Source organism: Drosophila gunungcola (genome assembly GCF_025200985.1).
Source record: "Drosophila gunungcola strain Sukarami chromosome 2R unlocalized genomic scaffold, Dgunungcola_SK_2 000006F, whole genome shotgun sequence".
In the NCBI taxonomy this organism is placed as follows: Eukaryota; Metazoa; Arthropoda; class Insecta; order Diptera; family Drosophilidae; genus Drosophila; species Drosophila gunungcola.
The window spans coordinates 3,234,611-3,260,058 of record NW_026453168.1 but is presented as its reverse complement, the minus strand read 5'-3'; the positions used below and the strand labels follow the sequence as shown (position 1 = coordinate 3,260,058).

Sequence of the window (25,448 nt, the reverse complement as noted above, 5' to 3'; positions counted from 1 at the left end):
GAGGTTTCAATTCACATTATTAAGCGCTTTTAATGAAAAAAAAATATATATAAAAAATCTACTTAGAATAATTTTCAATTAAATGATATACTATTTAGAATATAAGTTGTACATAAATATTTAAATATTTTCTCTACTACATTTTAAAAATTTTTTAAATTATATATTAAAATGGAAAGTAATCAAAAACATTCCAAAGACATATAAATTTTGCTACAGTTATTTAATTTCATTTCTGAATTTCATTTCATTTTCGATTGTATATAGCTAATGATCCCTTAAAGAATTCGTTTTGTGAACATTTTTAAAACATCTATTTTAAGTACCCAAATGATGACCAAGTTTCGATTAATTTTTCGTCTGAGCGGGTAGTTTCTGTTCTGTTGTTCCTGCCCAGCAGACATTAATCACTGTCAGCGGCGGCCTGGCCACCTCATCGTCCTCCCCCGGGCTCCTGGGATCCCTGGTTCCTGCCCCTCGCCTCCACTTGGACCGACTCGTCTGCATGTGATTTCATTAATTTCGCATTCCAATGCACAACGGCGAAAAGCAGAATTCCATGCCCACTCCACGAGGAAGTGCAAAGTGTTGAACATGTGCGGCGCATAGCTGGCACTTGCATTTATTCATTTTATTCACTTCTCATTTTATTTATTGCCATGTGCGCTTTGATCAATCAATTCAGCTCGGGGCCTCGCTCTGTGCCATGAAATATTTTAATTGAATGATCAGAATCGGGCTCCTTGGGCCTCCGGCGTCTGGTTGAGATCGAATTAGCCGCGGATGGACATGAGTGGATGCAGTGCAGTGTAGTGCATTGCAGTGCAGTTCGGTTCGGCTTTGTTACTGCCAAGCGGGTTTAATTGCACGGCACCCATATGAAAATCAATCGACGCCAGCGAGGCGCCAGTCTCAATTTCGATTCCCTCGATCGACCGCCTGACCCACTAAAGCCGTCGATCTCGTCGCCAAAGCCAGCACCAAACCAAATTGGGCATCAAGAGCGACACACAGATCCACCGATCCACCGATCCAACGATCCACCGATCCACACAAAGACCAGACTCTGGCCCGCAAAGGCAAACGTAAAATATTTGCTTATTATTTATATTTGAGATTTATTCGCCGAGAGGCAAACACACGCATCCGAAGTTCGATTCCGTTCCGACTCCAAAAAAAACACAGCTGCGACTTCGAATGCCCCTAGCGATGGAAGTACTCGAGGGGTCGATCGTATCGTGCAGTCGACATTTCACATAATTCAAATAATGCCTTCTATTGAGATTTATTGGAAATACCCTGACTCTTCTGGGTGGAGCAACAGCTTTAAATAAAAGCCTATATTGCTAAAAGGACAACTTTTCTGTTAATTTTTCATAATAACCAATAATCCTTACCTATATATAGAGTATTTCAAGGTCATTAAAATAATAATTCCTTAAAATCCATCAATATATTTTAAAATTATTTAAAACATTAAATCTATGACAAATGGGTATTTGTGGTAAGTTAGTTTGAAGCATCGCTAATAAAACATGGGCATAATCGATTAGAACCAATGACCTTAAAAGCATTTAATTTCCTATTAAAAACTAATAAGAAAATTCTTAATAATGTAGGCCATTCTTTTTTATAATTTTTGTTAACAAGCTAACGAGTTTTCCGGCCCAATCACGCTGCCATCCTTATCCGCGGAGCATGTCACCATCACCTTGTCGCCTCTGCCTGGCTAAGTCGGTCGCACATGTCGCTGTTGCCATTTTAGGATTTGTGGCCAAAAAGCGCAGAAAAAAAAAGAAGAAAGAAAATGGGGAAACAAAAATAATACAAATGTGTATGGAGACTATATGCAACATGGCTGCTTATTTTTGGACAGTCGGTAGAAAGTGCCGCCGGCGGCACCGTTAAAATAATGAGCTGCAACAGCACAGCGGCACTGTGATTTGTTGTTGCCGTTGTACCGCTTTCGGTTTTCAGTTTTCAGTTTTCGGTTTTCCTTTTTGCATATCACCATTAGCGTTGACAAGGCAGAACCACAAAAGAAGTCGCCAGTTGAAAGTGAGCGCCAGCTGTCGCCAATTTCCGCATTCGGAGGCGACTTCCCTCGGCCTTTCCACTTCCCTTTCCCATTTCCTTTCCTTTCCATATGACCCCTCTCCAGAGAATTCTGTGACCCCGCTTTCATTTAGCATCAGTAGCATCAGCATCAGCAGCAGCCAGCAACAGCAACAGCAACAGCAACAGCAACTGGCTACGTGCAACATGTTGCGAAAGTGAGTCGGACAAAAGGCATTTTGCATGTTGCCGGCGCTTTTAATTGACAAACAAATTACAGGCTGCCTGCTCGCTGTGTTGTCGTTTGCTGTATGCTGTATGCTGTTTGTCTCTGGCTTTGGTTTTTTTTTTCAGCTTGGCCCAACCCCTCCGACGGATGACATGTAAGACCAGTGCCGAATGACTAATTGGTCGCCGTAATGGTCAAGCCCGGCCAGGCCAGGTTGGGGCCATTAAAGCTCTGCACGGTGGACAGGCACTCAATGGCTCAAATTATTGGGCACACTGAAGGAAAACATCGTCAAATCATGCTGTCTGTGAAATAGCATAAGCTTGGTGCGTTTAAACACACTTAAAAAAGCTATTTTCCTTATTTCTAAGGTTTAATTAAATTGTCGGCCAATCAAATAATCATAGTTATTCATCAAAATTACTAAAAGTTTTAAGTTTCTTCATAAAAACACTCAGATTAATTTGTATTTTAAGAATTGGCTTCATTGGCATTCATTATTGGCATTGCGTACCGCCTAAAAAAAGGGAAAATATTGTTTGCAGCTAATAATTAGCTATAAAAAGTATTTAAAATTACCCATCGGTACTATCAGTCCAGCATTTCTAGTGAAAGCTTTTTAAAATATTTTTTAGCCTGCACAGCTCGAAAGTGTAGTTTAGACATTCGCTTTTATATTTATTTACTTTAATCTATGAATTTTAATTGTGCAACTTCACCGCTCTGCGCCACTGTACCACTTTGCCGCTGCAGTTCGTCAAGCCATTCACACACGATTTAGCGTAGTCGCCCCGGGGCTTTAAGAGGCGGCAGGCGAGGGACGCGGTTCGGGGGGGCGGGTTATTGAAAGCGGGGGACACTCATGTGATGAATTTGCCGCCAAGGCGCCGCCGCCACTGACGCTTGGGTGGTCAAATGGGGCTGGGCGCAACTCCTGCGGCTTAAATGTTGCCACAAATATTTCGTTTCCACGCTATTCCACGGTCGCGGCTGGCGGAACGACTAAATTATTCATTGCAGGATTTATGCAGCCGCGGCCGAAATCACTTTCGCTCATGCTCAAGACTCAAGACACAAGCCCGCCCCCAAAATCATGAGCGGCTAGCCTGCTGCCCAGCCCTCCAGTTATTTGTTTTCCGTCCAGAGCTCCGGCAAACATTTGCCACAATTAATGCACATGACGCTTAAGCTTTGACTTGACAAATGAAGTCGACTCCCCCCAGGAATTTGAGCCCACTCTAAAGGTCCTCAGACATGCACTCGAATTCTGGATGCTTTTTTTTTGATGTGGAAATATATATGTATATTGTCACGAGAAAAATGGTCAACGGAAACAAAAAATTGTAAAATTCAGATATTTATATATCTATGTAAGCAATTGTAGGATGTTGGGATTCAACATTGCTGAGCTTAAAATTCTTTTATTAATATACATTTTTTAAAATGGGAGTTCTATGTACATCCCTTAACCTTTAATGAAAACATTTATTTTCTAAAAGGTTTTCTAGAGTGTGGTTAACTCATTACGCTGATCCCGCGACCTGCCATCATCAACCAGTCCGGACACATTTGTTAGCCGGCGTAGTCTGGTAGATGACGCCTCTGTTGCCATTGTTGTCTAAAGATGGGGAGCAGGAAGACGGAGAGAGGGCGAGGAGGAGGAGGAGGAGGAGCGGGCCAGGATGAGGGGCAACGCCCACCTGGGCTGCCGTTTAATGGCCCAGGCAAATGGGGGCTAGGCTAGGCTCGACTCGGCTCGGCTCGGAGCTGTCATCGTCTGGCATCTGCATCTGCATCTCAGCCGGGCCCTGGGTTTTTATCTGGGCCTGGCCAGAAGCACGCGCCAGGCTGCATTGTCTGACTGACAAGGTGATTTAGAGAGTGGGGAGCGGGGATCTCCTTTATTGTTATTGAAAAGCTGGCAGCAACAACTTCAGCCACTTCAGCCACTTGGCCGATCGCAGAAAGGTCGAGGACGTGCAGCTGGCAGGCAAGTCGAAGTCTGGTTTTTCTGGACCATATCTACATCTGAATTACTTTCGCCAACAAACTTGTAAATTCTTGATACTATATTTGCTATTAAATTTTTGATCATAAAAAAACTACTTTATATAAATATTTCCTTTAAATTTAAAAAAAAGGATTTCAATTTTTTTTTTATGAATTCCCAAAAAAATCAAATATTAATATTTAGGTATAATTACTAAAAAGTTATTACTAAATTACCATAGGAAAATCATATTTTAAATACCTTGATCTTTAAAATCCAGTTCTTTTGAAATTTATATTATGTTAATTGGAAGAGATTTTTATTAAAATGTAGTCAACTGTTGATTCAAATTGGGTAATTAAAACAAAACAACATTTTAATGTTTAAATAATAAAAACTCCCATAATTCGCAACTAGTTATTGCTCAATTATTTGAAATGACATGGCTTTAAAAATATAATTTTTTCATAATTATTAAGTTTTTGCACAATAATTCAAAGCAAAAATTCATTTCTCATGTTAGACTTCAAATAACATTTAAAATAAATATGTAAAGAAAAAGTTTCAATGTCTACAATTGTTTTTATATAAAAATTTAAAGCAATTTCGTTAGTTTGGGTATAACAATTTAGTGAGTCCGTCTGATGGGTCTGCGTTATGGGCCAATAATATTTAAAATTATGACTTCGGTCTGCTTTTTCTGCCTGCCAAACATTTGGGCTATCGCAGCGGGCGATCGCCTCGCAGCTCCGAAAAGCGAGGCAAATCGCGACGAAACCTAACCCCGCCACAATCATAATCAGACGCTGGCCATTTGCCACAGTCACCCACAAAAGACAACTTCCTCATTGCCGCCAAACGCAACAGCAGATGCAGAAATCAAAGGATCGGGGAGTTGCATAAGAGGGGCTTCGGGGACCAATGGTGCTTATGGTGGTGGTGGTGGTGCAACCTAAACAGAGTTTAGCATTAATTTGCAGGCACCCAATGGATTTCCCGATACAAATTCAGCCCAACGCGAAGTTATGAATGAAAACGAAGCGAAACAGAAATAGAAATTGCATTGCAAGCGGAGCAAATGAAAGAGCGGCGTCTTTGAGGGCAGGAAAAAGCAGGAGGGTATTTGGATTGGGTTGGATCGGATCGGATTGGATTGGATTGTGGGTGATCGCTGTCGGAGAAGCATGGCAATTGTCTGCGGCTAAAATGAAAGGCATAAGTGCCTGGCAAATGATAGACAGCCGGCTGACTAACTGACTGCCAGACTGACTCCGACTCTCCATCTGCAGTATGCAATATGCAACAGCAACTGCAATATGCAACAGCAACCAGCAACCAGCAACATGCAACGGAAGCGCAAAAATAGCAACAAATGGCCGGCGTTTACTGAAACCTTTAGCTCGCCATAATTTGTTGAACTTTCAGCGGCGGCGTTTGACTTATTGCCTACTGATTCGCAGGCAAATCGCCAGCGTGTGGGTGCTGGGTGCATAAACAAATTGCAATTTAGTGCAGCCCAGGATGCAGCTCTCCGCCGAAAACCATCTAGCAACCAGGCGCCAGCTGCGCCGAAGAGAAAGTGAATGTTTGCTGACGTTTGACAGGTTCATTTGACACAGCCGACCGAAGGCAATGTCGGTGCGAAGGTTCCCAGATGGCCCCACAAACATTTTTCCCCAAAAGATCGGACATCACTCTAAAATTACATCTACATTTTGACTAATACCACCTGCTCTCAATTTTTATACATTTCATTTTGTTTCCCTACGAGATCAGAACCTTTAGCTTTCACCTAAGTGTTGGAAGAAATTAAACTTCAACAGCTAAAATAGAAAGGCTAAGTATGGGTCAACAGAGAGAGATATATTCTTAATATATAATATATGACTTTAGGCCTTTAAAGGTCCTATAATAATTGTGTTTCAAAACATCTATATAAAAAAATATATGTAAGTTTACTTAATTTTTTAGTTTGTATAACCTTATCAGGGATAAAAAAAAAGCTATTAATCTCTCAGGTTAAGATAAAGCCACTACTTGTATGCCTTTTCTTGGCATCTCTAATTGCCGGCGAAAATCAGGTCAGTCGGCAGGTAGGATCACAGATAAATCATGCCACTCGCCATTTGCAACATCAATTGCTAAATGGCCAACGCCCGTTGCACCGGCTGATTTCCGCCTTGGGCCAGGCCGACTGCATTTTAACCCAATTAGAGAACAGGTTGGCACCTCCGCACTTGGAGCTGTCCGAAATTCGAAAAGCGCAATATGGAGCAGTCAGCGGATCGGCGATCTCGAGATCTTATCAGTGCGGATACCAGCAACATCTTGTCAACTGTAAGCGAGGGCGAATGATCGGGAAAGTCGCTCTGTCAGCATAGGGAAAAGCGCACTAAATCAACCCGATCTCTCTGCGGACACAAGGCCATAAGTTATAGTAGTGAAGCTAGGGGAAAAAGCGATAATGGTGACACATATCAATAAAGATATCCCACATGCAGATCGGATCGAATAAGCCATGATACCGCCCTGCGGGATGGAAGATCTCTACCCGATCCCCTGGTGGCGCCACTTGTCGCCGAGCAAGTGGGTCAGTGGTGGTTTTTAGTGATTTTGTGGGCTGCTTACCTGCAAAGAAAGGAAAATGGTTAAACGAGTGAGAAAAGCAATTAAGCGGCAGACGCCATAAAAGATACTTGGCTCCTCTCAACTGGAGATGAATTTGCCAAAACCAAACATGACACGAACACAGAGAATGCACAGAGAAGAATCAGCTCACTTTTCTGGTCAAAAGGCCTCTTTGCAAAGACTACTTTACCAGTTGTTTTTTTGGTAATTTTTAATAACTTAAGTTTCGTTAACATCTATATTAATCAAATTTAACGATTGCTTACTTATATAATGAATCCAGTTTTAATGCAACAAGCCCTGTGATAAAGTTTTCTTTTCCAAACCTAACATACTCATACAATTTTGTAATAATAGTATTAAATTTATTTTAAAAAATTTTAATCTAAAACATAAACCATAATAACATTTCTTCTTTGTAAATCAAATGCTTAATTTTTTCATCTGTAGAAAACAAATTGAAAACAAAGGGGTAATTAATTGATAGAAAGTCCCGCATAAGATACAAATAATGCTGGCTTAGCCGGAGGAAAACGCCCAGAACTGCAGGCAGCGATTTGTGAAAGCCAATTCAATCGCCCATCCAATCTATAGAATCATGTTATCATGATCCCGAGCGTATATCACCGAAAAGCAAAGGAATTAAATTTCAAAACTTAAACGTTTTATGGCCTATTAAAGTTACACAAAATTAAAATTTTATGCTTCGTGCACAGAAATTTACATATTAACCCAAACGCTTGATTCCCCTGAGAGACACAGAAAAATACACAAACATATAAAAATATAATTTTAGGAGTCTGCATCTGTTGAATTTAATTGCTTCATTTGCGCCTAGGGTTCGTGTGAGTCGAAAACATTTCTTTATGTCTTTTGCCACACTTTTGAATTTGGCTGGATAATAATTGTCTGTCCTCTGCATTCATAAATTATGCATTCCAATGCAAATGCCAAGGCGACTAATTGGTTTGTATTATATAAGACGAAATGGTCGTAAGATTAAGGCAGAAAAAAAGAGAGGAGAGTGTAAAAGACGGAACAATAACAATAATGGCGTAATGACAACTGCACGACACTGACAAATAAAAGGAAAGCATGCACTCGGAATAACCAAAATGATCCAAAAGTAAATAAAGAAGCACATTACGCATACGCCACCGAAGCCGAAGACGAAGCTGAAAGCTGCGATTGCGCAAGTGAGAAAAGGTTAAATAAAGATTTTATGCCCCAGTGTTTGCTCTGAACCAATTAGGACCGCACCTCGTACTGCAATTAGAGGTGCTAATTAGGAGGAGCCGGCTCGGCTCGGCTCGGTCACTCACCCACTCGAAACACGTCAAAAATCTGTGATAAGCTTCCCCGGTCATTTATGCTTTTTATGCTCTCCATGTGCTCCGCCTGCTAATGCCCATCGATTTGATTTGACTTGACTTGATTTGATTTGTTTCGTGTTGCTTTGGCTCGTTTCGATTTGATTTGTGTCAACATGAGATCGGCCAAAAGGTGCCGACAGATATGTCTTTTCTCTCGACTTAATTTGTGCCACTTTTGGCCAGTCGCGTTTCTTTCCCATGTTCGGCAAATGCAAATGAATTTATGAGCATTACGTGCGCGTTTCGCTGAGCATTTTACGATCGCTCATTATGGCGCTTGAGTTGATTTGATTTCTGCAATTCTGCAGCACTTTTCCCCCATTAAAAGGTGCACCTAAGTGCAAAGGGGGAATTTCAAAAATGTAACCATTTCGATGGGAAGTTCAGGGGTATATGGGAAACCTACGTTTCTTTGCCTACTCTGGATGTCCAAAGTTTATCAATTTAATGGGGCAACATAAATAATGGGTCTTGTAAATCAAAATTTCTATCGCCTCGAAAGTGTGATTCTGTAGATAAGGCCCAACAAAAAAAAAAAGACATCAAGATGGGGGTCAGATTTATATGCTGGCCATAAAAAAGAGTAGAAAAATGTGTACAAGATGTCTTAGCCTGAGCTGGCCATTAAGCCGAAATCCGAAATTCGAAATCCGAGCTTTTGTTGCAGCACCTGACTTGAGAGGCGTAACCGTAGAGTTGTTTTTTGTGAGTGTGATTTTTTTTTCGGTTTTCTGCTTTTTTTTCTGGGGAGGTCATAAAACCTGGCAGTGCCACCAAATAAGACTGTGCAGCCAGCCGAGAAGAGATAAACCTCCGTCGGCCATATCGAGTGGGTGTTGCTCGGCTTCAAGCTTCACAGACGTGCCAAAGATGAGGAAAATCACTGGAAACGCTGAAAAACGCTAGAAACTAAAGCTGAACTTGCATTCGGCAGGGGGCGTGGCACTCGCATGAGCGGCTTGTTTTTCAGCCTACGTGTTATCACGACCAAGTCTCGGCGGCTCTTTCACTTTTTTACCCCAACAACTTGCAGCTCGCATGTCCGCACAATTTGTAGCCCCTGGGTTATTGGACCGGCGTAATCGTTCAATAATCGCAGCGAAATAAATGTAGGAAATCCATCCGCCATCCGAACTTAAGCCGCAGTTCGGATTACAACAATGAGTGGTGTAACCTTAGACTTGACTGGGAATCATTAAAATCATACGCCACGTTGGCCATTGCCATCGGACCGGCCGAAATAATGTTGTTAAATACAAATTCATTTAAATTACAAAGCGTCAGCGACATACAAATGAGTTTCAAGCCCAGAGACCGAAGGTGAAGGCTGTGCACGGTAAAATAAAAATGAAATAAAAAACCTAAAAAAATAAAATTAAAAAAAAAACAGCATTAGGAAACACCAAAGATGAAAAGGTGTTAAAGCTCAAAAACCCCACATATTGTTTAATCGATTTTTATATTAAGTCTTTATCCACAACTTCATTGTTGTTATTTTATTATTACTGCCTGCTAAAAATGTTTTAGACAAACATTTGTATTTTGTAAAACTGTAATAGTTTTTAAACAAACTTATTTTGACTAAAATTTTTGGCAGTGCTTTTCCCAGCTAAGAATGGCCAAATAAAAAACTAGAGGGTATGGAATGGTCACGCTGATTGCCATTTATAATGATCCCACAAGGCGGGGCGTTAATTTCCCGGCCAAATACGCATATTGGGAAAGTGGTGCACAGGTCATGGGCCCCTAAGTCCAACCGATGATGTTCATTCGAATTAATTAGAGCGGCGGTACCTAAAGCAAACTCATAAATTCCAAAACCATTCGAGTATGTACCCGTGTGTGTGTTTGACCCAGCCCACTGAACAAGCGATTCTTTGTAATTTTTGACATGATATGCCGCACAGATTGTGTAGGAAATTAATAAGAGGAGAGAACGAGCCGCGATCATCGTGATGATCATTGTTGGGTCGATGACGATGATCTCGGAACCGCTGGAGAACAAGTTGCCGGACTGCAGACTGCAGACTGCAGACTACAGACTACTGACTACAAACTGTAGACTGCAGACTGCAGACTGCAGATCCCAGACGACAACGAGTTTTTCCGATTTTCATGCAGCAGGCGCAATCAGTGCCCATGATCTGTACATTAGCGTCGTGTGTTGATCACGCAGATTGCTCAAACACCAGGCACACACATCAACAAACCGTTGAGTGATATGCCCATGGTTGGCGAGTTATAGCCAGTTTCCACTGGCCATATCGCTTTTTGGCCATATGGAGGCCCGGCAGACGCCGCTATGCAAATTTGGCACTTTTTCTGCATATTTCTGCAGAGGATCGGTTATAAAGTCATCGCCGTTATAAAGTCATTGGAAATGCCATTATGCAAACACAATTTTCTGTTATTTTTAATTTGGAAATTATGCAAATGCACTCATACTGCCATTTAGCAGGTGGGCGTGAGTGATAGGGGCGTGGCTTGGGTGAAGAAATGCCAGAAAAACTGGAAACTCTGGATCGAAAAACACGAAGATATATGCCTGTGATCAGCGTCGTCTGCAAGTGATCATGAATCATTGATTGATAAGTGGTCACACATTAAAATTTGATTGGGAAATGAGTTTGAAATGGATTAATTATATTTAATATTGGACTTTGAGCATTTGTATTTACTTTAATGAAATCAATGATGTTATAGTTTATAATATACCTATTAAAAGTAAGGGATAAAATGTATAGTAGGTATTAAATTTAAATTATTATAAGAAAATCCAAGCTTTTTTCAATTTCGGCCATATCATAACGATCAGTAAGAATTTCTGTCATAAAACTCTTTACAAATCGTATTTAAATGTCATAATTGCTGATATAACAAAAAGAATTTTCCACCGCCTAGAGATCGGTTACCAAACAATCTTAACATGTTGTTATTTTGTTGGTTATTAAACCCCGCTTAAAGTTCTTATGTAAGCAAGTTTTGTATTTGGCTTGAGCAAAGTTCAGATTCTCGATTCTCATTGTTTGCTTTTCACGGCTACTCACGTTTTCCTCTCGTTCTCTTTCAATTTTGTTGAACTTTTGTGCCAAACAAGGCAGAAAAAAATAAAAATAAAAACCTGTTCAACAGCATATTTTCAGTGCTTTTTCGGTTCAGAGAATTTTGCATTTGTTCGGGTTGGAGAGGAAAATAAACACAATTCTAACGCAATTTGTTTCGGTTTTTTTGCCTTTTGCTTTTTGTTGCTAAACAGCTGTGTTTGCCCATGTTTGGCTAAAGGTAAACACTTTTTGTGGATAGATGAATATTTAAACAATGTCCAGACTTTGGCATTGTTTGATTGGCAAACGAGAAATCTGAGACAATGTGACTAACGTTTGCCAAGCCAGACTGCATTTTTCGAGGGGAATTTCCAGACACTCCACTTTGGATGTGTGAATTTTTAATTTATATTGTTTTACGTACATATGCATTTTACAACTTTAAAGCGAAGCAGAGTCTCAATGTAAAACAGTCGCTGACATTTGAAGGTTGGCCGCTCAAAAACTTCGTTACACCCAACTGCTTGGTGTTTATATGTGTGAATGCAGTGCGTTTCAGAACTGTAAGTCAGTTGGTAGTTTCAATGCCATAGATCAATGTCATCTTTCTGTCGACTTTAAGTGGTTACAGAAAATAATTCAATTATAATAATGGTGCAAGTGTGTTAAAAAAGTAGTTTTAATGCGATACACCTTTGAAATAATAAGATGGAAGCGACTCATTAAAAAAATTCCATTGGTTCCATTGTATGGAAATTATATAAACTGCCATTGATTATACTTTCGCAAGAAAAGTGAGAACTTAAGGCAATGCGGAAACTCATTTTTTCGCATTAAAAGCAATCCATTTGCTAGAGAACAAATTGCCTTTTTCGTCTTAATTTTTCACTCAGTCAATAGATATCCACATATTTATCGTGCTATTTTTGGCTTTTATTTTGTTAGCAACGCGAGCCAATCGAACTTTGTTAAGTGCTTGAAATGAGCCATTATGGGAAGAACAAAAATATACTGGGGTATTTCGAGGCGCAATTAATGACTTAAGCAATAAAAGCATTTGAATGATTCACGAAGCGGTAGGGTATAGGTAAAAGTTAAAGAGCTGTAAAGTTTTTCTCTGCCGAAAGTGTTCACTAATGATAGTTATGACCTTGACTTGTAGGCCACCCCCTGCTGCTAATCGAAATGCGGCCAAGAAAGTTAGTGATACTCCCAAGGCACTTAACTCCCGCTGATTTCGTATTCGCCATTTGCAATGACCCAATTCCGTTGGCCGAATCCACGGCATGGGGGATAATTAATCAAAGAAATAGAGCTTCAGTTTCACTCGCCAAATAGGCATGAGAAGACTAGCGACCCAAACTTACGGGCTAAACGATTAAATAAACGAACAACTGACGACCATTGTTCTCCTACACAGAAACAAATTTTAATCTAATACCAAGCAGAAAAGGACTTCCCCTGCTTGATAAGCAATCTAATCAAATCGTTTGTAAAAAAAAAAAAAAATCGTCAAATTAAGGAAAATACGTACCATGAAATGTGAATGAAAGTATAAAAATGTTGTAAGAAATTGTTCAATCAAAGTAAACCATTAATTTAAATCATTTATTATTCATAAAAACTGTATATAAGCTTGTTGTAATATATTTATATAAATAATGATACCTTTTTTAGACTTATCATTAAAGCCTTAAACCTGATTTCATAAAAAGTAAAGATCAAACTACTACAAAGAACAAAGTAAAACACAACAAATGTTAAGTTAGAGAATGACACTTTCTTATCTCTACCCGGGTATGTTTTCAGAAAAAAACTTGTTCGACTTTTAGAGTATCGTGTTACAATAGTTTGAGTCAGAGAAGTACCAATTTATTTCTCTGTATCTTCCGAATAATAATCGTTTAGCATTAATGCAAATCGTGGGCATTATGTCAGCGATCGGCGATTGCAGTCGACGAAAGCGAAAGTGTGTCAGCGAGATGGGTTTAATGGGCGTCCATTAAGAGCAAGTGAGACAGCTGGAGACGTGCAGCAGAGCGTGAAAGATTCTCTGCAGGTCGTTGCACATGAGAGGGAGTGAGAGGGGGAGTCCGAAGCTGGGCGCATGCGTGCCTGCTCAGTGAAATGGAATGGGAAAGTGGGCGAAAGAAAGGGGGAGGGAGGGGAGATGGAGAAAGAGCACGAGCGAGTGCAGTGACGACTTTCACTAGAAATTCAAAATCACAAAAGGTTGATAACGCATAACACTTCACAGTTCTTCCAAACGCCGTCACTCTCTTTTTTTCCTATACATCATGACTCACGATCACCGATGTCGTGCAATTCCTATCGAAAGATATATGTATAAACTCAAGTACCCCGATACGACTATGTAGGTTCTAAGCGGCTTAAGTGCATGTCATAGGTATATATCCCACCCCCTCATCCGGCCGAGGTGGGCGTAAATTGCCAAAGCAAATGGCATTTCTGCAAGGAAGTTGTAAATCTGCTGCCAAATAGAATTGTGAGCGGGATGGATATGGATGCCGAGCCGCAAAAGCGTTCATTAAATCCCAGGTCCCATTGCGGCGTAAAAAGAACGAAAAATGTGCAAGGCTCTTGACAGGCAGTCAGAAATGAATACCCTTTCGGAAAATATGGTTTTTGGAGATAACACTTTAACACTTTTTAAACAAGTTCGAAGTAAGACCCTAATTAGGACACAATATAAATTTTTCCTCACTTTTTCTTTATATTAACTCTAAAAGAGATAGAGTCAATAAATTCCGCAGAAAATATTTTTTAAATTTTATTTTCTAAAAAAGTGGGTGTTAAATTAAAATAATTTCACCGATAAACACCCATTTCCACTTTCTTCTACTTTGTATTAACTATTTTTTCCTATTATATGTAATTTCCCATAAAGATTAATTTAATGTCTAGCGTCGTGAGAGTAATTAAACTTGTTTCATGCATTTCATGCAACTAAACGATTAATTTAACACTCGTTTAAATAGAATTTTATATGCTGTTAAATTTTAACGGTTTTGTTTTATTTTATTACAATCATAAATTGATTAATTGAAGTATTAGCTTTTGCCATACGACTTTCCCAATCCCATATTGGTAAGGGTATGTGACTAGACAGGCTCTCTAAACTTCATTGAGAAAAACCTTTTGGGACGTGCGTGCACAATACTCGGGTTTTACGACCTTCTGCAACGCCCACAATGAAAGCCGCTGCACTGAGAGAAATGCAATCAGAGAACCGACGAGTTCCATGCCGCTGGGATGAGAGGGCTTCCACAGACGTCGACAGACGTCAGACAAACGCCGACTGCCAGCCCACACACAGATCACTTCAGGTCTGGTCTGGTTCTGGAATATGACTTCAGCTTCAGCTTCAACTTCAACTTCAACTCCAACTTCAAAGTCCCAGAGTTTGGGTGCAGGCAATTAGAGGGGCAAGACTTATAGCCCGGGTTCAGTGGTGCCAACTTGGCTATTGGCTTGCTAAATTGGGCTTTAAAAGTTAAAAACATAACTTATAGTATACTAAGATAGTTCTTGGCTTCCTAAAGTTCATGAAAGTCAAAACACAAAAACACAAAGATACTGAAAATAAAAATTAAATAAACTCCCACTTGCTAACCAGCCGTTTTTGGATATTTTTTTTTATTACTATACAACTTCTAAAAAACTTAAATGTCTTAAAAAGATTTTATGCATTGGCAAAACCAGTTTTAAATTCTAATTTACATCACTTTAATGCACTTAATATTTTCTTTAAATTCTTTAAAATTACTATTCAAAATCTTGTTTCCAAAACTTGTCTTGGCTGTTTTCTATGATCGATAGTTGTCAGCACTAATTGGGTGAGGTAATGGCATAAACATCCAATTGGCCAATGAACCCGCCGATTATGAAACCGAACTAAAGCCGGCGGTTAATTATGTGAACTTCGTCAATTGCCTTAATTAAGACCTTGTGCCCTGCGGCAACGGAAGTGGAGCAGTGCAAAACTGACCTCTTAACTTTTGGGAATTTCAATTGGCAGCCACATTTGTACATACAAAAATGTACATACCACGGCAGGTCCGTTGGCCTTGTCGGCTTTATCAGAGAGTCAATAAATACCTGCGGCGGAATCTTATCAACTGCCTTAGCCATACTATCCATATCTATTAGTCTTTATTGAACAAACAAAATATGAAAGCCAGCAGAGCCAAATAAATGTCACAAGAGAATCGAAGGCAAAGGGGGGCAGAGCAAACCGCAGAGCCCAAAAAGGTTTCCTCAGATCACAATCTTTAACAATATCGAATGAACGAACAGACTCCCGTGGTGTTTGTGGTTACCAGAGGTAATTCAAAGACTTGACCTGGACCCCGCCCCCTTGGCCATGCACTTGTGTCCACAGACGAAGACGAAAATTTCATATTCCCCGTTTTGTTTGTTTGTCTGCCAGTTGAAGAGGCAAACAAACAATAAGACGAAAAGGGCAAATTGAAGAAGAGCAGGGCTGCTGACATTTGATAGTGCATGCGGTCAACTGCTGACGATATCTTTCGACGGGTTCTATTTATAGGTCGATGCAATCGGTACAATCGGTAATGCCCTGGACATGCAGTCCGCAGATGGAGTCACGTTTGGTGGCCCCTCTAAATGTCAGCCACTCGCACAAGTGGTTATCTTGCCGTCTTACTGCGGATTCGCCACCTAAGCTGGTCGGATCAGTAGAACAAGCCCATAAATACCCCTTTGCCATCCGATTCCCCCAACATGATTCATTCGGCCTACTCATGAGTATATAATTGACATAACAAAGGCCACTTGCTGAATTCCCTGGGTCCGTTATCAATTTTACAAAGCGATAATTTAACCCTTAGTAATCAACATTCCGAGCTCTTTAAAGGCAGCGATTATGGTTGGTATGTGAAATTAGTTTACCAATTTATTTTAATTCACAAAAATAAATATAATTTTTACTAAAAGTTAAAAAGTTTTATGGTTCCATATAAATTATTCATCTCTGACCACTTTTTTATATTTGTAAGTGAATATTTAAGAAATTTTGTATGGAAATTGAATGAAATAATTTAATAAATTACATTTGACAATAATTTTGATTAATGGTTTTAGCTGGAATGATCTAGCAAATCTTCTTACTTGTTTAATACACAATTAGACCACTTTTTTTTTAATTTAGCCAAAGAGTTTAGTAAATTTCTCGTGGGTAACCAGGGGTTAACTAACAGAGCGCAATTGCGATCGCTTTTGTGCTAAGGGCAGCGTTATCTAACATCCGCTGTTAGCGAGCGGACAATAATAATAAAGAAAGTCAACAAAAGACACACACAAAAGTTATGACTAATACACTAATTGAATGAAAGCTTTTTAAGCGAGAAGGAAAACAAATGCAGCGTGTGCCCGCCCCAAGCGAATCGGTGTTACGATTTAAGTGGGTCAGCAAACCGTTGGCAGCCACCACCCAAAACATAAATTGCAAATCTCAAGACGGACCTTTTCTTGGCCACACTTGTATGGTAATGTGGGTCAAAAGCCCGAAATTATGTATTATCATTAAATTTCATTACAACCGACATTTCGAGCGCTTAAATAATGTCGAAAAGATTCGCATTCGGATTCAGATGCGGATTCGTACTGCGCAAAGCGGAATGCAAAAACAAAGCGAACCCGTTACACCGCAATTCACGCAATGCCACCACTCAGTGGGTTGTTATTTTATTTTTCCCCCCCTTTTTTGTACAGTTATGGGAACGGAACGGAACGAATCCGCCGAGCCACCGAATGCAATGGCCCCCAACCCATCCCATTCCATCCACTCGAGCCAAAAGCCAAAGAAAGCCAACTTGATGGTCTGTTCTTGAACGCATGTCCATATTGGGAGTTCTTCGAGAATGCGTAGACTCCACGCACAGAAAAAAAATATCAGATCAGTGTTTTATACAAATAATAAATACAGATAGTGGGAGTTTGCCTTAACAGCTTTGCGAACCACTAATCACTAATAACTAAATTAACGTGTCAAAAAGGACTTTTTCAAAACCGGAAAAAATATTGATATAATATTGTAATATTGTGTTTTATATCACTGATTTCTGTAACTTACTTTAAAAGAATTATTCAATAACTATTATTGTGAAATGCACAAGAAGCTTTGATGATATATGCAAAACACTTTGATGTAACCTTTAAGATTGTTCTTCTAGAAATTAGCTAGCGTAGAATAAAAGTATAAATCTCAGAATCTCATTAATCAAAAGCCTTTTTTCTGTGGAAATTAAGATGATGATAGATGTATTTCTCTCTGTGCAACTCCCCATCCCGTTGAGTCATGCCATTTCTGCACGCAGGAGTTCAGTGATCCCGTCCGCTTACCAAAAAAGTCCTCCCATCTCTCCGAGGTGTCCGAATCGGATTCTATGTCCATATTGGTCTTCTCCGGTTGGGCTGCCTGATTTACGAGTGCGTCTTGTTTTGGCTTGGCCTGGACTGGGCTCGCTTTCCTGGTTTCCTCTCAATTGAGACAACGATTGCAAGGCAACTGACACTGAAGGAGGTTGCTATTAGCGGCGTTTATCGCGACTGCCTTGGCTGCTGCATTAGATAAAGTATCTAAAACGGGCGAATTGGGGCCCAATGACTTCACCCGACGCGGAGCGGAAAGGCAAAGCTCAATCAATGACCAGCCGATAAGATAAGCGAACGATTTAACTTTAGACACCGAACTGTGCGATTTCTTTTCCGTTTGTTTGTCGTGTATTTTTCGCAGGTACGACTATCTGCTTTATTCACTACCACTAGTCGGCGATATCTTATCGCGGTCTGCGAAGCTCCAGGGTAAAGCAAATATCCAGCAGGTACGGAGGCATTCTGGCCAGCGGTAACAGCTGTTGGACAACAACGATTGCGAACGAGAATACGCGAATGTATCTCTAAGTTGCGCTCAGTTCTCGGAACTTTCGTATGACTAAACCGGCTCGCGAACTTTTATCTCAGAAATTGTGGATTTTATTACTTTTATTTGGGCCTAGAATGGAAATTGTGGGCCACACACAAACGCTCGATCGCTGATTGAATTAAAGTAATGGCTCTTCACTTGTTGTTGCGAAACGAAAACAAAACGAAGACTCACTAATTGCAGATACAAGTATCTCGCGCTTCGACGATTTTTCGATTTTCCGATTTTCTGATTTTTTCTTATTTTCCAGTTTCTCCCGTGCAAATCACCTTCGCACCGTTCCGTTACTTCTAATTGCGGCAAATAAAAAACACACTCGTCTCACAGACACGGCTGCACATGCAGATACACTTGTGTATTTTCAGATATTATTTTCTCCAGATATATTTTGTATCTTTATTTCGACGGGTAGGGGGCGGTACACAGGCACACACACACACGCTCATTCGCTGGGGCAGCTCGACTGCTCCATCGCGCGTCTCAGATCGAACTGACTTGGGCAAGAGACATTCAATGTCGGAAGACCCCAACCGCACTCACTTTGGATTCGAGTTCTCTTAGGCAGCTGCTCTCTTAAGTCAGCTTTTCGGTACTACAAGTGGTCCCAAGACGTTGAGTTCCAACAGGTTCGAGTTGCGAGCCAAGATCACTTGCTTGCAACTGCAACTCCTAGCAGTCGTGCGTGCAACTGCGACAGCACCACCAAGTGGATATGATGATCCACTCGTAGTACAGTTCAACTGGGTAAGGAGTAAAGTATTATTTTTACTTTTAGACAATAAATGAAATAAAATATGTTTTTTTTTTATGATTTAGAGCATTTTTGGTTTGTAAATAAAAAAACTTAGAAACATGACATCTTAATAACAAGGTTAATTCATTAAGTTCTTGTTAATTTATTATTTAGTTCTTTAATTTTTGTACTTAATTTTTTTTTATTTAAAGCAGTTCTTGTCCCAATTATAGAACACGAATGTAGAAGCTTATTTGATTAGAGTTTATAGAATAAATGGTTTATTTAAAATATATTCCATTTCAGGTATGCCAATTTTAACAAAATTAATTTATTTTATATATTTAATTTGAATTATTGATCGGTTATTAAACTATCCTATAAAAATAATTAGTTTCGAAAAATCTCAGAAATCTCTTGTTAGAAATTCGGTTGGAATGTACATACATTGACGTACAAACAAATTTCAACCGCAGGTGTGATCTGTCCTGAAATCCTGACTAGTTACCACAAAGAGAATTATTTAAGCCACAACTTACTTATGCACAGGATAACGCCTAGTAGGAGGTGTAGTGAGTTCTGTACGCTGAGGTAGAACATCACCACCAGGCCAATGAGTAGCGATACGGCCACCAGACCGATAATAAAGGATATGAGCATGGCCCAGCAAATGTCCTGCGGGATTAGGTGGAAATCAGGGTAAAGACTAAGAGTTTAAAAGCTCATACAGCAAACATGCACTCACCCACAAGGTGCCAAAGAGCACAAATAATTTGGCCAGGGCAAAGATGATGCCGAAGACCATGGCCAAGATCACGAGCAGTAAGTTGGAGTTACCCATGACGAGCTCGAACAGACCCACAGAAAAGACCGTCACGGCCAAAAGCATCCCCGTAAGGCCGATGAAGATGCAGCCGATGTAGAGCGACGCAAAGCCGCAGAACAAATGCAGACACATTTTTCTCCTTTGACTAGAAATTACAAACACATATTTCACTAGAATTTTGAACACAGTATTACATGCTGACAACAAAAACAAGTAAAGAACAAATTAATTTGTTAGTTGTTTTCTTAAATTTAATCTTTTTTTCCCCTTATTTTTACTTTGAAATTGGGCGCTTCTAGCACAATCAGCTGTTTGAGAGCTGATTTATCGATAGCAAATCTAGAGCTGACCGATAACCTTGCTTAATTATCGTTTCCAATTAGCACCCAACTAACCGAAAGAATTAAATAAATAATGGATATAGCGGTGGCTCCACCGCCAAGCAAGCGTGCACGGAAATCACACGCCCTGGACCAGGACATCACGGGGATACGGGCCATCCTGCCCGATGAGTTCGACGAGGACATAGCGCTCATCAAGGCGCACAGTTGCCAGCTGGAGACGAAGCAGCAGTTGCAGGCGGTCATCCAGGAGCTGTCCCAGAAACTGCCCCACTTCCAGCATCTAAAGCGGGTTTGGGATCGCAGCGTGCTCATCTGTCCAAGTTCGGAGATCGGTGTATCCCAAACCCTCGAGCAGCACCTCGAACAGTTCGCCTTCTCGGAGCACGTGCTGCGTGCCCTGTGCCATGGAGTCCGGGTGGTGGATGTGCCGGAACGGATGCCCCGGCTGCGGGTGCAGTACGAGAAGACCATCCAGCACTGGCCCTGCAAGTTCCACCCGAATCACTACTCTGAATCCCTGCGCAATGGCACCAATTTCAGCGCCGGACAACGCATCTTCCACAAGCGGATGGCCCAGCTGCTGGTGAGGCTTTCGCGGGATGTGAATGCGGGTCGACCGGTGGGCATCTGTGTGGATCCACGACAACCGAGCATAGTGTCCATCGCAGGAGCCAGTGAGTCCGCTAGCCCGCACGAACACTGCGGCATGGTGCTGGTGGACTTTGTGGCCCGAAGTCAAGAAGGAGGCGCCACAAAGACGGATCTCCCATTCACCGAAGATTCGGAGGCGGAGGAAACCACGCTGCGGGGCATACCCAAAGCCTACTACGATTACCTGAGGAAAGATGACGAGTACAAAGACCTGACATTCGGAGCAGAGAAGTCGAGGGAGAGTAAGGAAGTGGAGCACGTGCAAGGGGCAGACAATCTGGCCAAATTCGGACCCTATCTGTGCACCGGCTACGATGTCTATCTGCTGCAGGAACCCTGCCTCATGTGCTCCATGGCCCTGGTTCACAGTAGAGCCAAAAGGGTGTTCTTCCTGAGAAACTCGGAGAACGGAGCTCTAGTCTCCCGATTCCAGCTGCACTCGGTGCGGGAACTCAACCACCACTACGAGGTGTTCCAATTCACCACCAGCGAGGGTGAAGACTTGACGTAACATTTAACAGACCTTGGTTTAATAAAGGATTTATAAGATATCTTCGATTTTGGGCGTTGTTCTGGCCGTCGACTGGCGGGTGGGCGTGGACAGGATTCCCAGCAGCTGGCAGTCGGCCTCCAAAATGGTGATGTCCTTGGAGGAGCCCAAAAACTTGGTGGACAGCTCCAGGTCCTTGATGCGCAGCCGAACACGTGCTCCACGGACATAGTCACTAGGAGTAGGGATTGCTTTATCAAATTAAGAGGAAATAGGGTATTCAATGGAACTCACCTGGCATTGCGAGCTGGACGACTGCAGACGCAGTGGAATTTCCAGCCAAAGTCAATGTAGAGATCATCGCCCACCACATGGAAGATCTTTCCACTGACCACCTTGCCCTCGGCGCTGCCCAACTGATCCCAAAATCAAGTGGTTATTACATAAACAAGGGGGAATTCATGGACTTAACTCACATCTATCATCTTGGAGTTGCGGAGCAGGGAGGCGAAGGTCTGGTTGTCCTCCTCCGGCTGAGTGGGCGTGGCAGGGGCCGTGTACTTGTCGAAGGCGCGTGCAAATCCTCCCTTGCTGCCGCCAATCTCCGCCGGATTTTCTACAGGAGGAGCTCCCTCCGCTGTTTTTTTCGGTTTCCCCGCTGATCAACCGCATGGCCACTGGCATCCGATGGCGGGAGCTCAAGGAAGCCATCTGGAACCCGGATCTGCTCAGTTTTTGCAGCAGCGACATGGTTTTAATTTAATATTTTTATTCAGAAGGAAAAACCAAACCAATAGGAAAAGCAAAGAAGAAGTGCTGTATCGATAGACCGGCTATCGATTAATCACAGCTGCGATGGCACATCACTAATTACAAAAAACACGCTGCCGGCATTTATTTTGATATTACGAAATCGGCTGTTAGAGGCGCAGGAAATAAATAAATAACCAGCAATATGATCCAGCAACAGCGTCAGAGAATTGAGTCCGCGGTGACGGAGATGATCGATGACATGGACAAGACGCACCTGCGCAAAATGCAGGTAAGTGAAGTCATCCTGGGAAATCCTGGGATTGACATGCTTTTCAACCCATTCCAGAACGAGATGCATTTGTGCGCGGCCAAGTGCTGCCAGGATGGAACCTCCAGCGTGGACAGTGTCCAGAGGTGTGTGGACCGCTGCTCCACGCCTATGACGAGGGCCCAGAACTACGTCCAGCACGAGCTGGGGGAGTTCCAGGGCAGACTTCAGCGTTGCGTCATGGTCAGTACCCATTTCATTAACCTGTTGATTGCTTTCTAGGATTGACATGACAACTATAGGGATTCTGGGAATCATTAAATGAGCAGATTTACAAAACCCAATTTCTATAACTTCACAATAATAGGTCTCTCATTCAGACTCTTAGGATTCTTTGAAGGGTTCATTATATATATTGTCTATTTAAATAAACAAGTTATTATATTGCAGACTAGAATTGAATGCAGATTTCTTAAATATAAGCTGCAGTAGAGCAAATTTCAGCTCCAGATTTCAATAACTCTAACTATTTAATTTCTTATGCAGATTATTATAATTCTTCGATGGTTTCAGTAAAATTATTGTTTTCTAATTCAGTATTATACACTTATTAACTGTTTCATATGATCACCTTACGCTTGTTTAAATATATAATATTATAAAAAAATATATAAACTTTTAAAAGTTATTACAAAAATAGAATTAGCTTATGTAGCAAACATTAATCTTAAAGTCTTTTAAAACTTAATTAAGTAAGCAATACTTTTTTAGATGATTTTTCATTGGTTTTTTAGAGCTTCATTCATAGGAAAAGAAAAAGCATATATTACTAACAATAACAATTTATTGTAAGCATGTTTTAAAGATTTTATAACTCCAGTAAAACGTTGATATGCTTCTGGTCACTTTACCCGCAAACATTACTATAAAATAAAAAACAATACCTTACCTCACAATTATGAATAAGAACAGGAATTTAGAATTTGAAATCTATTCTCCTCCACAGCAATGCAACGACGACGTGAAGGTTAAAATGCCGCCCAATCCCAACGAGGATCAGATAGCCAAGTACACCGACCAGTTCGAGCGCTGTGCGATCCAGTGCGTGGACAAGCATGTGGGCCTCATCCCCGGCATGATGAAGACCATGAAGGCAGTGCTCTCCAAGGGTCCCGAGAGCATCCCCCAAGTCTAAGTCAGCTTGCATTTACTACCCAGTTATTCATTGAACTCGTTTACCTTAAAATCGTGTAATGTTTACATTCTCCGGAGACGTCTTACATTTTAGAATTTTGAACAAAACTTACCTTATTAGTTGTTAAAAGTTTTAAGTACCGATCAAATGTAGCGCTTACAATCTCTGGAATCATGTCAAACTTTGCCATCACTTAAAAAAATACACATACTTTGTAAACCGAAAACTGTCAGAGCGAAATTTGGTTGTTTATTCCCATAATTGTTCAAATTCCGAATAGTCCAATGGTGGAGCAACAGAAGAAGCGTTTGGAGAACGCCATCAGCGACATGATCGAGGATATGTACCGCACCCACTTGCGCAGGATGCAGGTGAGTGTGTTCTCTTATATGGGCCATGATGAACTCTAGCTAAGGATAATCATCACCAACTGGCAATCGGAAGTCCACGATGCACCGCTGTGCCGCCCGTTGCTGCGATGATGAACGCGGCACCCTGGAGAGCGTGCAGAACTGCATCGAGAAGTGCGCCGGGCCACTGATGGATGCCCAGGACTACCTGCAGCACGAGCTGGGCCAGTTTCAGAACCGCCTCCAGAACTGCGTCAGGGTAGGCAGAGTGCATTCAATCCTTAGCTTTCGGGGTATTTTATTTTTGATCAGATCCTGTTAAAAGCAGTACTTATCTATTAAGTGATTTTGATCTTGATCAAGGACTGAGTAGCTTTCTTTGTTTCACATGTTGGAATTTAGTCGTGGTTTTTAAAACATGACATGCAGAAAAACCAGTTTTGTGTTGCTAAAAGTTTTGATTTTCTACAGCTTTCTTATGGATGCAAAACCTTTATATAAAGAAGAATATAAGCTAACTTCGGCAAGCCAAAGTTTATAAATATTCTTTAAAACGACCAAATTTCGATTATTATGCGCTTATGTATAAAAGCAATGAAGCAACAGATGAACTATTCAATAGTTTCCTATGCCAGCTATGCTCGATCTTAATAAAATTAAAATTGTTGTTCGTAAATAGTAAACTACTAACATACCTCGAAGTATAATTTGTATTCAAGTACTTTTTCAATTGTTTCTGATCTAGGTCGTTCCGTCTTATATATTATCCGCAATAAAAATAGTAATTTTGGTAAAGTTTTATCAAAATTGCTTTTAAGCTGAAGGAATAGTTTGCGTTAAATTATAATAATAAATTATAATACTAAATTATAATATATTTATAATACAAATTTATTTAATTTGGTGATCAAATTCTTGATGCACACTTTTAATAAAAGCTTGTAGAAAGGATGTTCAAGAGTAGAATTAAATTGCTTCGTTATTATTTATGTTTCAAGGAATGAACAAATTTTTATAAAAAATGTATGTTTCAGGTACCTTATACGTAAGTTTTTTTTAACACCATGCATTCAAAATTTTTTATTCTGTGTTTCCTTATTTGTTGATTTATCACGAGGGATATATACAATCACCTCATTTTAACTTTTCACTTTAGATTAGCCACTCAGACCTTTTCACTGATATTAAAAACGATAGTCCATGACGTATACCTATTTATTTTCCGTGCAAATGACATGTACATATATGATAGATTCGCTATAGTGCTTCCACCTTCTGTATCCGATGGCATTTACTAATACGGATGTTAACCCACAGGATTGCAATAGCGATGCCCGGTCCCAAATGCCGAGCAATCCGACTGACCGGGACATGTCCCGATCGCAGCACTTGTTTGAGAACTGCACCGGCAGCTGTGTGGACAGGCACATAAACCTGATTCCGGGGCTGCTCAAGTCGATCAAGCAGACCCTGGACCGGGGTCCGCCCAAGAGATCTGGACGGGATCGCCGCCTGGACCTCTAGGATGTGCACACTCAATACGCCCGTCGAG

General features: G+C 40.8%; 6 protein-coding genes across 6 annotated transcripts in view; 3 read left to right on the top strand and 3 right to left on the bottom strand.

Annotated features, from left to right (window-relative positions):
- The window catches only part of LOC128255075 (uncharacterized), a 49,308-nt gene extending 30,373 nt beyond the window's left edge, over window positions 1–18,935 (bottom strand). Inside the window, 1 exon segment of the mRNA XM_052984561.1 lies at window positions 17,704–18,935. Coding sequence (XP_052840521.1) covers window positions 17,704–17,755 — 52 coding nt within the window. The 5' untranslated portion in view covers window positions 17,756–18,935.
- LOC128255083 (uncharacterized) lies at window positions 18,608–20,113 on the bottom strand. Its single transcript, XM_052984570.1, has 3 exons — window positions 19,765–20,113; window positions 19,559–19,694; window positions 18,608–19,026 (listed from the first exon to the last, which is right to left on the bottom strand). Exons 1-3 carry the CDS (start codon window positions 19,975–19,977, stop codon window positions 18,956–18,958), a joined length of 420 nt encoding a protein of 139 aa, XP_052840530.1. The 5' UTR covers window positions 19,978–20,113; the 3' UTR covers window positions 18,608–18,955.
- Window positions 20,114–20,126: 13 nt separating this feature from the next.
- LOC128255077 (probable inactive tRNA-specific adenosine deaminase-like protein 3) lies at window positions 20,127–21,391 on the top strand. Its single transcript, XM_052984563.1, has one exon. The coding sequence runs from the start codon at window positions 20,260–20,262 to the stop codon at window positions 21,349–21,351; it is 1,092 nt and encodes a 363-aa protein (XP_052840523.1). The 5' UTR covers window positions 20,127–20,259; the 3' UTR covers window positions 21,352–21,391.
- On the bottom strand, window positions 21,349–22,166 carry LOC128255080 (28S ribosomal protein S28, mitochondrial). The gene is given in 4 exon segments (XM_052984566.1): window positions 21,349–21,565; window positions 21,625–21,746; window positions 21,807–21,974; window positions 21,976–22,166. Coding segments are annotated over 4 exon segments (579 nt in total). The 5' UTR covers window positions 22,081–22,166; the 3' UTR covers window positions 21,349–21,381.
- Window positions 22,167–22,182: 16 nt separating this feature from the next.
- On the top strand, window positions 22,183–23,786 carry LOC128255082 (protein FAM136A). The gene is made up of 3 exons (XM_052984569.1): window positions 22,183–22,372; window positions 22,430–22,594; window positions 23,358–23,786. Exons 1-3 carry the CDS (start codon window positions 22,286–22,288, stop codon window positions 23,544–23,546), a joined length of 441 nt encoding a protein of 146 aa, XP_052840529.1. The 5' UTR covers window positions 22,183–22,285; the 3' UTR covers window positions 23,547–23,786.
- Window positions 23,782–25,423, top strand: LOC128255081 (protein FAM136A). Its single transcript, XM_052984568.1, has 3 exons — window positions 23,782–23,917; window positions 23,991–24,155; window positions 25,214–25,423. Exons 1-3 carry the CDS (start codon window positions 23,831–23,833, stop codon window positions 25,418–25,420), a joined length of 459 nt encoding a protein of 152 aa, XP_052840528.1. The 5' UTR covers window positions 23,782–23,830; the 3' UTR covers window positions 25,421–25,423.
- Window positions 25,424–25,448: the final 25 nt, after the last annotated feature.

Bases quoted from the DNA above. Each gene is read 5' to 3' on its own strand.
- LOC128255083 (XM_052984570.1), bottom strand. From the start codon at position 19,977: ATGTGTCTGCATTTGTTCTGCGGCTTTGCGTCGCTCTACATCGGCTGC. The intron at 19,695-19,764 runs GTGAGTGCATGT...CTAATCCCGCAG, and splicing joins TGCTCTTTGGCACCTTGTGG to GACATTTGCTGGGCCATGCT. The intron at 19,027-19,558 runs GTAAGTTGTGGC...CTCCTTACCCAG, and splicing joins AGGCGTTATCCTGTGCATAA to TTGAACTGTACTACGAGTGG.
- LOC128255077 (XM_052984563.1), top strand. From the start codon at position 20,260: ATGGATATAGCGGTGGCTCCACCGCCAAGCAAGCGTGCACGGAAATCA.
- LOC128255082 (XM_052984569.1), top strand. From the start codon at position 22,286: ATGATCCAGCAACAGCGTCAGAGAATTGAGTCCGCGGTGACGGAGATG. The intron at 22,373-22,429 runs GTAAGTGAAGTC...AACCCATTCCAG, and splicing joins CGCACCTGCGCAAAATGCAG to AACGAGATGCATTTGTGCGC. The intron at 22,595-23,357 runs GTCAGTACCCAT...TCTCCTCCACAG, and splicing joins GACTTCAGCGTTGCGTCATG to CAATGCAACGACGACGTGAA.
- LOC128255081 (XM_052984568.1), top strand. From the start codon at position 23,831: ATGGTGGAGCAACAGAAGAAGCGTTTGGAGAACGCCATCAGCGACATG. The intron at 23,918-23,990 runs GTGAGTGTGTTC...GGCAATCGGAAG, and splicing joins CCCACTTGCGCAGGATGCAG to TCCACGATGCACCGCTGTGC. The intron at 24,156-25,213 runs GTAGGCAGAGTG...GTTAACCCACAG, and splicing joins GCCTCCAGAACTGCGTCAGG to GATTGCAATAGCGATGCCCG.